This window comes from Plectropomus leopardus, chromosome 13 (assembly GCF_026936395.1).
Source record: "Plectropomus leopardus strain MGB_pleo_1.0 chromosome 13, ASM2693639v1, whole genome shotgun sequence".
NCBI classification, from domain to species: Eukaryota; Metazoa; Chordata; class Actinopteri; order Perciformes; family Serranidae; genus Plectropomus; species Plectropomus leopardus.
Window position 1 is genome coordinate 19,700,225 of NC_142188.1, and position 15,042 is coordinate 19,715,266.

General features: G+C 41.1%; 1 protein-coding gene across 6 annotated transcripts in view; it reads right to left on the reverse strand.

Annotated features, from left to right (window-relative positions):
* The window catches only part of dst (dystonin), a 129,205-nt gene that overhangs the window by 13,555 nt on the left and 100,608 nt on the right, over positions 1-15,042 (reverse strand). For all 6 annotated transcript variants that reach the window (XM_088086183.1, XM_088086187.1, XM_088086189.1 and 3 more), the window contains 21 exons: positions 14,810-14,929; positions 14,540-14,647; positions 14,237-14,455; positions 13,950-14,153; positions 12,908-13,139; positions 12,233-12,459; positions 11,058-11,180; positions 10,813-10,914; positions 10,074-10,175; positions 9,579-9,752; positions 8,872-9,027; positions 8,508-8,705; positions 7,786-7,914; positions 6,174-6,344; positions 4,897-5,052; positions 3,475-3,681; positions 3,080-3,199; positions 2,260-2,429; positions 1,006-1,165; positions 352-546; positions 144-272 (listed from right to left, as the gene is read on the reverse strand). In XM_088086183.1, coding sequence (XP_087942309.1) covers positions 144-272; positions 352-546; positions 1,006-1,165; positions 2,260-2,429; positions 3,080-3,199; positions 3,475-3,681; positions 4,897-5,052; positions 6,174-6,344; positions 7,786-7,914; positions 8,508-8,705; positions 8,872-9,027; positions 9,579-9,752; positions 10,074-10,175; positions 10,813-10,914; positions 11,058-11,180; positions 12,233-12,459; positions 12,908-13,139; positions 13,950-14,153; positions 14,237-14,455; positions 14,540-14,647; positions 14,810-14,929 — 3,402 coding nt within the window. The remainder of the gene's footprint in view (positions 1-143; positions 273-351; positions 547-1,005; positions 1,166-2,259; positions 2,430-3,079; positions 3,200-3,474; positions 3,682-4,896; positions 5,053-6,173; positions 6,345-7,785; positions 7,915-8,507; positions 8,706-8,871; positions 9,028-9,578; positions 9,753-10,073; positions 10,176-10,812; positions 10,915-11,057; positions 11,181-12,232; positions 12,460-12,907; positions 13,140-13,949; positions 14,154-14,236; positions 14,456-14,539; positions 14,648-14,809; positions 14,930-15,042) is intronic.

A 15,042-nucleotide genomic window follows, 5' to 3' on the forward strand; every position in this document is an offset into this window, starting at 1 on the left:
GAGCAAGGCAGAGAGATGGAATCACATAAAAATCTGAGTCAGGGTCTCGACTGTTTACTCTTACCAAATCTGTCAATATATAAAACTGTAATGAGCTCAAAACTTTGCTTAAGATAAAACAATACAAATATTTGCATGCTTGCCTTGTGTTGATCGATAAGCGCCTGCAGAGCCTCCTCATCATCAGGCAGGCTGCCATGGAATCGCAGACTCTGCTCCGCCTCAGCGAGCCACTCCAGCAGGATGTGAACAGTCGAGTGAAACTCCTCCGCCTGCAGCCAGAGGACACAGATCAGTCAGGCTCACACTCAGTTTACCATCTATATGACAACTGTAGGGGCTCCACAGTACCTGGCACAGGGCCTGCTCCAGCCGTGCCTGTTTGGACACCGAGAGGTTGCACACCGTCTCCCAGCGAGTGCTCAGCTCCTGCATCTGGACTTTGACCCAGGACGAGTCATCATGACTGCTCTCGATCAGCTCCCGCGCTGAACGTTTGAGAGCCTGAACGCTCACTGTCCTCTTCCCCAGCTCCTTCTGGAAAACCTGCAGCGACCGATTCAAGCATATTTCTGCTGTTCATAATTTCAAGAAAAAGTGCAGGAGGAGATTCTTCTTGTGGATTACAACATTCCTCACACTCACAGCTGATGGTGCAACAAAAACCTGATGTAGTGCAGATATTATTAATAACATTATTAGGGATGAGCAAATATAACGTCTGTTTCCCAGGCAAAGAACAAAGACTCTGAATGAAAAGGTACTCAAACACTATCCCTTTTGTTGTTTGAATTTATGCTTCAGCCGTGGTGTGGTTTAAGTGTCTTTTGTTGTCTACTGTGATGAGAAACTGGAAGGGTCAAAAGGGAGGGTGGTGTTAATGCAGCAGTGAAAACTTTTACGCTTTTGAAGTTTGGTTTCGATGCTGCCACTTAAAACCAGCTTTCAACAAGCAGATCAACAAAGCTTTGTGTCGCTGTGATGTGGTTTGGAGTTGTTTCCTACCTTGTGGTTGTCTATCAGGTTGAGAACGAGGTCTATGTCTCCATGTACCGGCTGGTCCTCAGCCAGCTGGGGCTCCACTCTGTACAGCCAGTCAATGAGAGCCTGGAGAGCGTCTGTAAACTGGCCGGAGAACAACAGGGCCTCCTCGAGCTTGTTTTGTCTGTGAAAGAGCACAAATCATTAAAGGGAACCTGGAAGGAGGAAAATGTTTAGCGCAGTTGAACCACTTCAGAAGGAGTGACCGGCCAGTCTTGAGCTCTCGGAGTATATCAGAGGAGACCTCAGAAATTAGGTCCGATCCAAAGTACTGTGTAATGGATTTCACAAGCTAAAAGCTGCAAACTCTTTTAAAAGGACTAATGTTTTTATTAGTTGTTCATGCTTGTATTTTGGGTATCCACTAGGACACATTTACATGTTTTAATGTTTCAAAAGACAATGCAGTTTCCTTGTACTGTCTGTACTGGAAAACATGCACTGACCCTCTGTCTGTGACGCTCTGTTTTATCGCCTGTGTCCAGAAAAAGTTTACTCTGACTGGTCGGGGGGAATGACCGTAACAGAGAATAGCAGCACTTTCTCTTGTAAAAATCACCAATAAAAGCTTCTAAACCAACATTTTTGCAATAAAACATGCTCCAGCATGAAAATTATTTAAAACCGGAGAGAAGAACAGCAAGGATATAAAATGTTTTTCCAGATGTTAGCATGTAGCTATATGTAACAGTGTACTTCCAGCAGGAGAATGACTCAAACAAAGAAGAGCCACATTTTCTACCATAAAAAAAATCACAGATAAAAGCTTCTAAATCTTCACAAAAAGACATGTTGAAGCAGGAGTATGATTCATACCGGGCAGATATTTACAACTTTGGCAACCAACCAACCTAACATTTGTCTGTGGCTATATGTAGCAATGCAGGCTAGGTAATGTAAACACTTGCAGAAGTGTGACCGGAGCAGATGATCATATAAAGAAATTCTTCATGAGATGGCGGCTTGTGAAAAGTAGAAAAAAATGGAAAGAGAGCATTCACAACCGTCTTCTGTCTGAGGTTTTGCTCACAGGGATTTACCTCATTATTTGACATTTTACCACGTTTAATATGAACATCCAACACTGCAACATCATATCTGTGGCAGATAATGAGGAAAGCACAATAGGTCCCCTTTATCAATGAATTAAGAATCTTTCTGCAAATAGTCTGGCTAGGAGTTGATGATGTAAAGTACAGATGCGGGAAGTATCCTTACCGTTCCACTGACTTGCCACAGACGGTGTCCCATTTGTCCCTCAGCTCACTCAGCATGTCGTCCAACTTTTGATTATCATCCTGGAGGGAGGTCTTGTCTTTCAGCGCCCTCCCTGTTCGAATAGTGGTGTCATACACTGAGTGTTTGCTGCCCACAGCTTTTTGGAATTCCTGTGTGTGAGAAAATCAAAAATGTCATCCTCCAAACAACTAAGACATTTTACTGAATCTAGAAACTGAACAGACAATGATCACGTTCAGTGGATTGGAAGTCTGTATCTTTAGATGCACAGTGAACCTTGTCAGATTTTCTCCCTAATACTGTCAGCATGTCAGATCTTAATCTCTGTGTGTGTTTTGGGATTAAGGAGAAAGTATTCTGTGAGGGAAACAAAAAAAGGGGTCAAAACTCAAGAGCCACTGCTCCACAGAGATTAAAAGTATCCAAAAGCAAGGTCACTCCTAATACATTTGGTCCATCCCGGGATTATGATAGGATTAGCACAATATACCCGCCTAACAGTGCACAGACAACAAGGCAGGATTGTTAGTAACGCCAGCAAATGCATGACTAATGCACCTCTGTAGATACTGTAACTCCCATAAATAGCTCTCACTGTTGGACTCATCTGCTTCCAACACTCATACATCACACAGTAAACATGGCACTGAAACAGCTGTCTCATTATTCTGAGTTAAAAATGGTTTGGATGCATATGTTGTTTTTACATGAATGTAACTCGGCTGTCAAAAGGCGCCTGGTTATTTTAACTTTCATACTTTTCCCACTAATAACTCTTGATAAGACGATGGTCGGTCACCTTGTGCTGAGCCAGCTGCGTCTTGATTTTGTCTGGATCGTTGGCAATTTCCACCTCTGAGTCCAGAGTCTTCTCAGACTCGTCCAACCACTCCATCAGTTTATTCCAAGTTTCATGGAACTAATGAAGGATAAAGAAACAAACAAAGCATTTTGAAAAAGGTATGATTTCATTTGATTTATGGCAGGGTCCTGTTAAATGTTCAGATGATTTACATTTCAGCCCCAATGAGCAGAAGAGCGTGCACACTAATGAAAAGGCTGTAATAAGATGCAGACAGAATATAAAACAGGCCTAATATACTATTTCCAGAGCTTTCCAGTAATAATAAAAAGCCTAACAGCAGTGAAACAAAGCCTGATTCAAACCCACTATAAATATGCATGTTACGCTACCTGTTTCGCCCGCTTCCTAGCATCATCCAGCAGACGACCGCGCTCAACAGACCTCTGCACCAGCTTTTCCCAGCGGCCTTGCACGCTGAGCAGCAGGTTCTTGATCAGGACCACATCCTGTTTCTGGCTGAAGTACTTCAGATGTGTTCCCGTCTTGTCCAGGTCAATGATGTGTTCCCTGTGGGAGTTCACCTCTGTCACAAACATCTGCACAAAGAGAGAGGAGAGAGGTTTAGGTATTGATGGATCGTCAGACAATGGGCCCCTGGGCACAGATATGCAAAAGGCCCCACAATCTCTCCTTCATGAGAGCAAGATACTCAGACTTTGTAGTAATTTGTCTTTTTTTTTTTTTTTTTGCTGTTTTGTGTCTCTGTGTGGTCATTTTCTTTGTCCTTGTGGTCATTTTGTGTATTTTTGCAGTGATTCTGTTTCTCCTTACAGTTGTTTTGTGTCTTCTGTGGGGCTGTCAAATGATTCACTTTTTAAATTGTGAATAATGGCAGAATTTTAATACCTGGTTGCGATTAATCACGTTTTAATCACGTTTTCGATTCAATTACTTTGCAATTCAAAACACCTTTGAAATCCATATTGATAAGGTAAAACAATTCTTATCAGAATGTCTTGATTAGGAATCAAATTACAGCAAAAAATTGCGTGGGATTAGCATAAAGTGGCCGTGTCTTTAAAAGGAAGACTCGTGCACACATAAAACCCATTTTCATTCAGATATCTTGAGGTCAGAGGTCAAGGGACCCCTGTGAAATGACCATCGCCAAAATTTAGCCTAACTTTGGAGCATTATTTTTCCCCCCTTTCTGATTACTACTGGATTAATTAAGTCTTCTTGTTTCATACGATACCAGTATCATCGCTCTAGCTTTAAAATTCAGCCCAGTACAGACTCTGGAAGTGATTTAAAAAAATGAGGCATTATGTGCGGACCTTAATCGCATCACGATTAACGCAAACGCTGACAGCCCTAGTGTCTTGTAACCATTTTGTGTCTTTTTTGGTTGTTTGTGTCTCTTTGTAATCATTTTGTGTCTCTTTGTGGTCGTCTTGCTCCTTTTTGTGGTAAACTTGTGTCTCATGGCAGTTCCCTTGCATCTCTTCGTGGTCATCTTGAGTCTCTTCCTGGTCAGTACATGTTTATTTGAGTAATATTTGCAATTAAAGTACAGGGGGGCAGCCACAGCTACTTTCAATATGGCACTAATATCTTTTTTTATTTAAATATTTCCCAGGCTGAGGAATTGACACACACTGTCACAGCAGCTGAATAAAAGCAGCGTCCTGCATAAAACTGCCTCCGCTTAGCATGAGGGAAAAAACAGTGACAGCAAATATTAAAAAAATATTCCATGTCATCAGCATTTCATTTCACTTTAGAGGCTGTGGCTGCTGTACAAACATTACCTTATGCTCATCAATCTGAAACATGATGGTCTCCAGTATGAGGGAGGCGGGGGAAACCATGTTCAGCGTCTGCTCCGCCTGGGTCAGCCAGTTGATGAAGTCCTGAAGCGAGTTGTGGAAATCGGTGGCCAGCGTCAAGGCTTCTTCTAGTTTCACCTGCAGACATGACACATCATCAGCATCCAAACAAAGAGATGGAAATAATCCTTTCACCATTATAACCCGTATCATTCTGATGAAAACAGACCCCTGTTGCCACAACACTAGATTAAGAAGGAGGGAAAAACAATTACACTTCAATTGTGCCGAACATGACCTCTGTTTAAACAGAGGAAGTTAACATCTCTGGAGAGGCTGGTGGTGGAGCAGAAAGGGAATGATGAGATTTTAATTGAATGAGAGAAACATCCACAGTGACTCCATCGCTGGAAAACATCTATTTGCTGCAGCTGGGGCTGATCACATGACGCTGTGTTAATGACATTACAAAGTTGATGAGAGTTTAATAATGTGTTTCTGTCATCTAGTGTAGGTCATGTGAAGAGTCTTGCTAAAAATGGAATTTTAATGCAATAGTCACTACTTATTTTTATATCTGAATGAAGTCGTTTCTGCTGTTTCGACTCACTCAACCAGAGAAGTGTCACTTTGCTGATGAAAGTTTGGCCAGCAGCTGCAAACTGTGCAGCTCTAAGATCTACCAGACTTTGAATTCCTGGGAATAGGACCAAAGTAAATAAAAAGCAAAATCAAACTCTCGAGATGCCAGAATGAGGAGCTCCATATCTGGAGTGAGAGTGGTAAGACAGGGAAGATTTATCTTTTTTGTCATTTTAAATTGTGTTTATTTATTGCAGCAACAAAAGTGAGAAAATGTCACAAAGGAAGAGCATAAATAAGATTTCCAAAAGAACGACATAGTGACGGATGAGTCTTAATTTTGGCTCACTTATTGACGTAGCTCTATTATTTATTTTATGCACTTGTCAACTTCTCTCTGTGGCAACATGTGAGACGAGACCACAGTTGTTCCACGCTGACTCAGAAAGAAACTCGCCTGCTGTGATCTACAGTGTAACCACATCCTGTGCGTCCCTGCCAGCTCGCTGTTCTGACACCATCCATTATCGACACCAGGATTAGAGGCTTACACATACAGAGTCATGGCTCAAGAGTATGTCAGCGATCTCTCACTGGGATCTAAAGCTCAAGTTGTGAATCATTAGGCTGAGAGCAGTTTAGCTCAACCATCCTCACCGCAACTCTTAACACCATACCTTTCTCTCAGCGACCTTCCCCTGCACCGCTTCCCATTTGTCCTTCAGGTTGGCGAGGTCCTGCTCCATGTTGCTGTCCGGGCCCTCGGGTGTTAAAGCGAGCAGCTGGTGGCCCTTGTTCATCAGCTCCTGATACAGCTCCTCCTTCACCTCGAAGGCAGAACACAACTCCTGCGAGAAAACGAGACACAATGACATGAGGGAAGCTTTCGTCAAAGAGACTAAGTTACATCTCTGGGGCGCCATTACAGAAAAATATCCCAACTGCTTGTCCGATCTCAACTTCAGTTTCAGAGATAGGAAAAATCTTCCTGGTACAGAGGCAAGTCCTAAAGTCATAGGCGTGTTATGTCCTTTCTCAGACCTCCTATCTTACCTTAAACTTTTAAGTTTGGCTTATTTTATGCAATGATCCAAAAGTAATGGAAAAAATCCCCTAGGCTTTTTGACGAGGGAGCCGGGGTGACTTTGCTTCCTGGTTGGCCTACAGAAAAACATAATCTTTGGAGCACTCTACAGACTGATTGTTTTGCATCCTGAAAAATAAAAAATGCAAGTCATAAACCTAAATATTTTGGTTCTTCAGTTGGCACTCGTCCTGTCATATATCTCTGACTTGAGGTGCACCAGTAGGCTACTCAAGACGCACAAGCCAAAATATCAACAGCTCTCACATGTTACCACTGGAAGAGCCCAGAGCCTCATTGTGGACCTCAATAAAACCGGATGTAGCACATCAATGAAATTCAAAATTGATTGTCTAGGCAGCCATTTCATACCCATTAATACATGTAAGTGTCATCTTATGGCTTGAGAAGCCTTTAAATCATTGTATTTTGTTGTTTATGCGGTTCCCGACCTTCATTATTATTATCATTCCCATACAGACCTAATGCTTTTACCATTTTTGGCAGTTGCTTGGAATTTAGGACGAGGTCTGTGACATCCTAATTTGGGATTCCTAACTTGGGAAATCCCTAAATTAGGGTGGTTCTGTAAAAGCAAAAATATTTCCCGACATAAGACAGTATTTCTTCCTGAATGCAGTTAGGAAACATGTTTCTATAATGCCAAAAATCCTGAAAACTGAGATGATAAAATACCATAGGATAAAATAAATAGGAAGTTCTTTAAATTATGCCCCTGCTTTGTTTCTGGATAACAATATTACAGCCTGCAGTGTCTAAAGTGTATGTGATGAATCAGTCAGTGTGCTTTATTTTCGCTTTAGTCCAGATCTAGTCCAAAAATGGTGAAAGAATTAGACTCTCAGAGGCATCTTCCCACAACTAATCCCTCTGTTTTTGGTTCCATAAAATGTCACTGTCGATGCTTCCTCAGGGAGAGTTTGTTTTGAAAGTGTCTTAGGTTTCTCCATTAGAGTAAATGAAAACAAAGAAGGGAAACATTCCTAAATTCATTATGGTCTGACATGCCTGAATCAATTTGAAACACTTTAGAGGCTTTTTGTCTTTTTCTGCAGGGGGATGCAAGTAGTTTACTTTGCAGTGTCATTTAATTTTCACACTTCAGATAAAACACAGAAAAGACATCGTCGTCTCCTTACAAGCCTGCCATCTGTATGCGGCCTTTCATATTGTTAAACACATACCAGATGGGCGTTAAGCTGCTCCCGGGCCGTGTCTGGTAAGCCTCCCACAGCCTTTGATGCCAACAGCTGACGTTCTGTGTCTTTCAGCCATTGCTGCATATCTTCTATCTCACCATGGAAACCTTGGGCCTACAACACAATACAACCTGAGTCAGGACAAAAGGTGTCACACACACTCATTGTTAGCAACCTACAGCTCAGAAAGGAGGATGTCTGAGTTATTAATTCCTCAGATTCATTCAGCGACCAAAAGTGGCCAAGTAGTATTCAGTAGTATAAATTAAGAAGCCTCAAATGTTAATTAAAAAAAAATAGTGCTAAAGTGTTGCTTTTACTTTATATTAACTGGTCACACTGTTATGAAATGACATTTTTAGTTGAATCTTTGTCACTTAATTTCTAATACATTCTCTCATCTATGAAACTGTCTTAACTTGGATTCAATTTTGTGTTTTCAAGAAAAGTTTTCAAACATTTCCGGAATAAAAATCTAAATCCAGAACATATATCTGTTTGTCATACCACCCTTCACATAAAAGCACCCTGCTAAAGGTCAAAGTTATGAATAGAAAAGGAATGAGGACAGAGGGCAGAGACAGGGATCACTCCTCCAAAAACAATTCATGAGTTTGACACTACTTGCGCGCCTGGGACAAAGATAATCCATCACAGTATATTAAACAATGAAAAATGACAAACAGAGCAGTAATTATTTTTCATACCTGAAGCAGAGCGCTCTCCAGTTGCTGCTTCCTCTGCTCCGTCTTCTCCAGGATGGATTTCCACCGCTGGTTCAGGTTTTCCAGTTTACCCTGCAGACCAGATGCTTCCTCTCCAGCAGTGGACTCCACCAGATCGTTACCGGCCTTATTGACGGTTTCGACTGTCGCCTTGTGAGCCAGCACGTCATTCTGGAGAACCTGTGGAGATAAAGCAGCCAGAAGCACAAAGGACATTACTGAATCTGCGTTTTGGAACAAACTAAACAACAATAGGATGATGAATCTGTTGTCTCCTTGTTCTATTTCCATAAATTCAACACAATTGAATCCTGAATTTGCATTGAGAAAACAACTTTTGTCGTACATGATGCTTGGCGAGCTCTATCTCGATGGCTTTGGGGTCTCCTCCAGCCTTCCTCTGGTCATTGAGTAGCTCCTCGGTGTGGCTCATCCACGCCAGCAGCTCGTCCAGTGCATGCTGGAACTGGCCCAGTGCCAGAAGGCCTCCCTCCAGTTTGTGCTGGATTAATGACAGATTAAACCATTAGATATTGCAGCCCGTGAAAGCACTTAACATGCAAGCAACACAACATATTTTACAGTTGGTTTGACCTATTGCTGCATCTGTTTTAAAGTCCAGAAAGAGCTGCAGAGGTATATTACAAATAATAGTACAAATACTACATATATACTACTACATATAATACAAATACTGGTTTTATGGCTACACTTAACAGTGTAAATAGTATTAGTAACAAACTGCAGAATACCCTTGTAATACACCAAGATTTATTTTTATGGCTAAATATCATGATATTTTCTTCATTTTATTTTTCTTTACTTTATTCACACTCATATAAGACTGTAAAAATTCAGATAATGAACAATAAGAAATGTGTCAGGGGAGGTTAAGAAGCCACATGTTTATACTATGGACCTCACCACAATTTAACAACAACAACAACAAAAATCTAAGCATGACTTCGAAAAATACAACAAAAACGACAATTTGGTAATGTAACTTTTAATTTTGTAATTAATTTTTTCTTCTACATGATTGTTTTTTCTGACCTGTCGGCCGATGATCTTCTCATCCAGGTTGTCCCAGAGCATCTTGAGCTCGGACATCGGCTCCTGGATGGCGCAGCGATCAGCCTCCTCCGTCACCTTCTTCAGCAGGAGTCCCGCCTGGTGGTTCAGGCGCTCCATCTCGATCTGCAGCTGGTACGCCTCTCCTTTGAACTCCTGAAACACACAGTGGTACACCCAATCAGTCAACAGAAGCACAAAGCTTTGTGGATATTACATCTGACCCTACTGTCTGTGTCTTTTCAGCACAAGATTTGTCTTATTGTACATCAAAGACAGTGTGACTACAATATGAAGCTATTTTTACAGAGTTTTTGTACAAACTAGAGCAGGTTATGAATCACTGAACATAAACACAGCTGTTACGTGACAGAGCCTCCTAACAGTGAACACTGAAATAAATTTAAAGAAGTAATGAGCAGAAGAGAATGACAATACTCTGCTGTTGTGTATTCAAACACAAATCCAACACTTTACCTTGAGCTCTACAATCTGCTGCTTGACAGTTTCCAGGTCTGTGCCTACGGGTGACATTGAATCCAGTTTGTTCTCCAGAATATCCACCCAGTCAAACATACCCTGCGTACAACGTGGGAAACCATTGTTATTGGGAGAAAACAAAGCTTAGTGTACAGGGAGTCATGTTTCACATCAAGTGTCATGTTATGCCCCAAATCTTAGTTTGTGTCTAGTAAATCTATATGGTTGACAATTTAGGGAAACAAATGCACTAAAAATGAAAAACAATCCCGAACTAAAATACTATCATCCTAAAGGAGTGTGATCCTTAAAAATAAAGCAGCTATGAATAGGACTCATCCTATACAGCATGAAAACATCTTAGAAGAACTTTATACACACAAGTAAAAGTTTGTGCCAAATATAGCGCAGCACTGTGGTCGGTGTTTATTGTTTCAAAATTAATAGGTCTCTCATAAACTGTTGTATTGGCTCAGTCAAGTGCAGTAAAAAAGCAATGTAATCTGTGGTTTAAAAACTGCCGAGCCGCTTGTATGAGTTTAACTGTCAAACACATGAATACGTCTCCATGAACAAGTATATTATGTTAGTAGTTTAAAAATAAAGATAAATGATACATAACAGTAATGAACAAGTCTGTTGTATGAGAAACATCGGGATTTGGAAAACATCTTACTGTCACACTTCATTTCATTTATTGCTTCTTTCAAATACAATGACGCAGAGACCAAAATACCTGCAGGCCGTCCTGAAACTGCACAGCAGCCTGCATGGCCTCTTCCAGTCTCTCCACTCTCTCCTTCCAAGTCTTATTGAGATTTTCCCACGCTGAGTTCACCTGAAGAAATGACACAAGAACTTCACCACAAGCCATATGCAGGCAAGGACAACACCGTGGAAACTCTAAAGTATCAGCAAATTAAAAATAATAATGATAAAAAATGTGTATTTATAAAGATGGTTCTGAATGTAATCTATTACCTCATCAAGACTCTTCTTAATCACAGGTTTATCAGGTTCTCCGCAGGCGGTCAATAGCTCTGCACCCTGGTTCTGAACCACTTCAAGCTCCTCCTGCAGCCCATCGATCTCCTCCTTAAATCCCTATGAAACAAAAAGCAGTTCAAACAAAAAAATTAGGGCTGTGCATTTGCAAAAATACGGCAATACAATATGTGTCACCATACAGGGGTTAAGATGCAATATATTGTGTTGAGATATCTCAGGTTTCAACGGCAATGTAGTTTTTCACTTGGCCAGTTGGACAAGTGGATAAGGAAATCTAGTTACCCAAAGTCCATTTTTACTTGCCCTTTTACAAATTGACATACGTATGAGCCGTTTTCAAATAAAAACAAAGACTTAACACTAACTGGCTCCTGTTCTGGCACTCCATTTGAGAGGCTTGACATGCCTTTGAAAGTTATTTGACTTGTTCTTGTATTTGCAGCAAACTGAGCAAACATAGTTGGGATTTTGCCCACATCCTCTAACGTCACCCAACTAAACTCCTGTCTCCACGATAACTGAAATGCTCGCTTGTGCTTGGACTAATAAACTATGTCTTCACCTGCCACAATTTTCTAATGGGTGCCCAGTCAGTACTGCACATGTAGCTGAAACTCTCAGCAGAGATGAGAAGAAGGATGGCTTACTCCTTAGTTACTTTCATCATCAGCTCTGGAAAAAATGATGTGTTTAATTCCTTTTTACTAAATTTACCAGTCCGACGTGGCATTTTACTTGCTCCAGACAATCCGGTAATCCTTGTTGTTGAGCCGTATACTTAACCAAGGCCATATGTTGCAATTTTTTAATTTTGGAGCTACCAATGCACCCTTTGTGACTCTGCCTGTCTCATAGGCCTGTGTCCTTTGTGTTTATGTCTGATAAATGCTGTCGTGTTGGTGTGACAGAGTCAAATGGCTAAAGATGGAATACAACACTGCTATCTCGCACTCAGGGTTTAAACACATCACAAATGAACCACTAACATGAATCTTTTCAAATAAATTGAAAATGAAAAATCAACACAATATCACAAAATATAATATCACAATACAATACAATATTTTCTTACACCCTTAAAGAACTGCTCCTCAAGTCTTAATTACGCACTTATTGATTCTATAATTAAATTTTTCGGATCTTTGTACCTCGACAAACTCCTGCTGCTGTTTGACGACCGAAGGATCGACTCCGGGCTCCTCCAGCTCTCTCAGCAGGTCCTGGCTGTCTTTGATGGTGACGATGAGAGCGCAGTGGTCACACCAGAACTTGTCCGCTAGGTCCATCACATCCAGAAGCTTCGCCTCACGCTCCTCCATCAAGGCCTGGATGTCGTTCCACAGGAACACCATCTGGTCCAGTTTGTCTTGTACAACTTGTGGGGAGAAAAATGAAAATGCAATGAATCGATTAATATAAAATGTGTGTCGGGGGACACATCTTGCACATTTACAGGTTTAAAATTGTTTTTGGTGCTTTGATTTTTTTTCTTGTACCTAAAAAAAGAATGGCATTCCCATTAAATCCACACCTGGAGGAAAGCTTTACAATGCAGCGGACAAAAACGTCTGATCCAAAACTCAAACTAAGATCTGAAGCCAAGGATTTTAAGAATGATTGCACATGTTTTGATAGGTGGAGAATTAAAGATTTGGCCTCTGATATTTTTCCTACTGTTGACTTTTTATTAAACTATTTGTCTTATTGCCTTTCAAAATCAGCCCAAAGCCCTATTATGGTATGACCCTTTTAACTGGATTCAACTAAATGAAAAAGAAGGAGAGGGAAATTAAACAAATAAGATTATGTAATATATACCATACCTTTGGCAGACATGTCCTTGTCTGCTCCCTCAGATCGTGCGATCATCTCCTCGCCTCGCTGCTTCAGCGTCTCATAAGAGGGCTGCAGCTTCTCCAAATCCACAGAGACGGCTTTATTCTCAGTAATCTGCTCCTTGATCTTGTCCACCTCCACTGAGATGGACGGAGGCTGCCGCAGGCGCTCGGCAATCCGTTCCAGGGATTCCAGCATCGGGTCAATTTTATCATGGAACTGGTGGAGAACAGGGAGAGGAAACACCTCAGTTTGTATTTAAAGTTTATATATCAATATCACTAACGAAAGCTGAGGAAATTATGATGGCTTTCCTGTTATAGAGAGACACATTTATAACAAGACACAATCCTGTAAAACTTTTGATGGATTGACATAAATTTGTCAAGTGTTGGATTGACTAAACTAGACATCTGAAGAAGCCAACTTGGGCTTTGGAAAATTGTCAAAGGCGTGGGTTTTATTCCATGTATGAAACAGGGTTTGGGGGTCCTCCAACAGAAAATTTTAAGATCAAACACTTAGTTTTTGACATAATGGTGATGTTTTGTTATTATTATTATTTATTTATTTATTTTAATAAAAGCCATCTGTTACTTCCAAGTTTTCATCAAAGGGGACAAATGCACATGCTATATATAGAGGAGGGCCTGCCCCCTGTGTCCCCCTGGGCATCTAGACCTGTGAAAATTCTGAAAGACATTTTTCACAGTTTCTATTTATTATTATAGGGTATGATTAAGAAAAAAAAACAGAATAAAAATAATAATTTGTCTAGCCCTCATTTAAAAAAAAAAGATCATGATTCAGAAAGGTTTAGATGATAATGTTTGTTTAGATGTAAAACTACCATGAGCTACTTATGATCTCTGTTTGAGCCCAATATTAAATTTTTTTTAAACATAGCAAAGAAGCTGAATTATATCAGAAAATGTTAGTTTAATGGCTGATTGTTAACATTTAAAAATACAAATAAAAAAAAAAAAAAACATGATGGGAAGCAGCCATTTCTACTGCACTGCTCCTCACCTGCGTGGATCTGGAGATGGCCTCATCAAGAGTCGCAGCTCTCTGTTTAACATCTGCCTTGAGTTTGGTGTAAAGTTGATCTGTGGCGGTGTACTTCTCTCTAATGGGCTCTCCCTCCACCGGGCTGAGCTCAAGCAGCTGAGGTCCGGTCTTGTTCATCTTGTCGATGTGGGGCTTATGCTCAGCAATCAGCTCTCGCATTTGCTGGACAGGATGAGACAACATTAAGTTTTTTATTGCTAAAATAAAAGTGTTGCACTGAACATCTGCCTCTGCTGGCTCCTCACCCTGAGCTCCTCTTGCTGCTGCCTGAGTGTCTCATACTCGATGGAGGGTGGTGGCAGCTGGCTGAAGGTGCTCAAGGTTTCCTGGAGCCATGGCCACATCTCCTCATAGGTCTCCCAGAACTGACTGGCCAGAGACTGGGCTCGCTCCAGCTGCAGACAGCGCTCCGAGTTCAGCTGACTGACGATACCATACTTCTCCAGCAGAGTCTGTGTCCTGGCCTGATGGTAAACCAAGAGGATCATTTTACTCGCGTGCAGATTTTTAATGAATAATTGCCCATTGAATTTGGAAACTCTTCTAACCTTCAAGATTTCTTTCTCCTCTGGCTTTTTGCTGTTCATGATGGCCTTTCCTGTTTTCACAATATCATCCACAGCATCTTTGTGCCTCATGATGTCCATGGAGAAGATCTGGAAAACCGGTGGAGTGAGTTTAGCTGGGCGTTACAAAACAAACCGCTTTGTTTACTGTACTTTGTGTTTTTATGGAGGCCTGTGTCTATCCATATACACACACACACACACACACACACACACACACACACACACACAAACACAGTATGATAGGCTAACCTTCTGTGCTTGGAGCTGGGCTGTGGTTTGATCCTGCTCCAGCCTGATCTCGCCCATCGACAGCAACTTCCCCTCAGCTTCGGTCAGCCAGGAGAGTTCAGTGTCTGCAGCCTGCTCAAACTGGAAACAGAAAAAAAAATGTTGACATTTTCATTGCTGAAATAATTTAAAATCCTAATTAAATACGGAAATTAAAGCAGAAGAGGTACAATTAAGTGAAAACATAAACACAG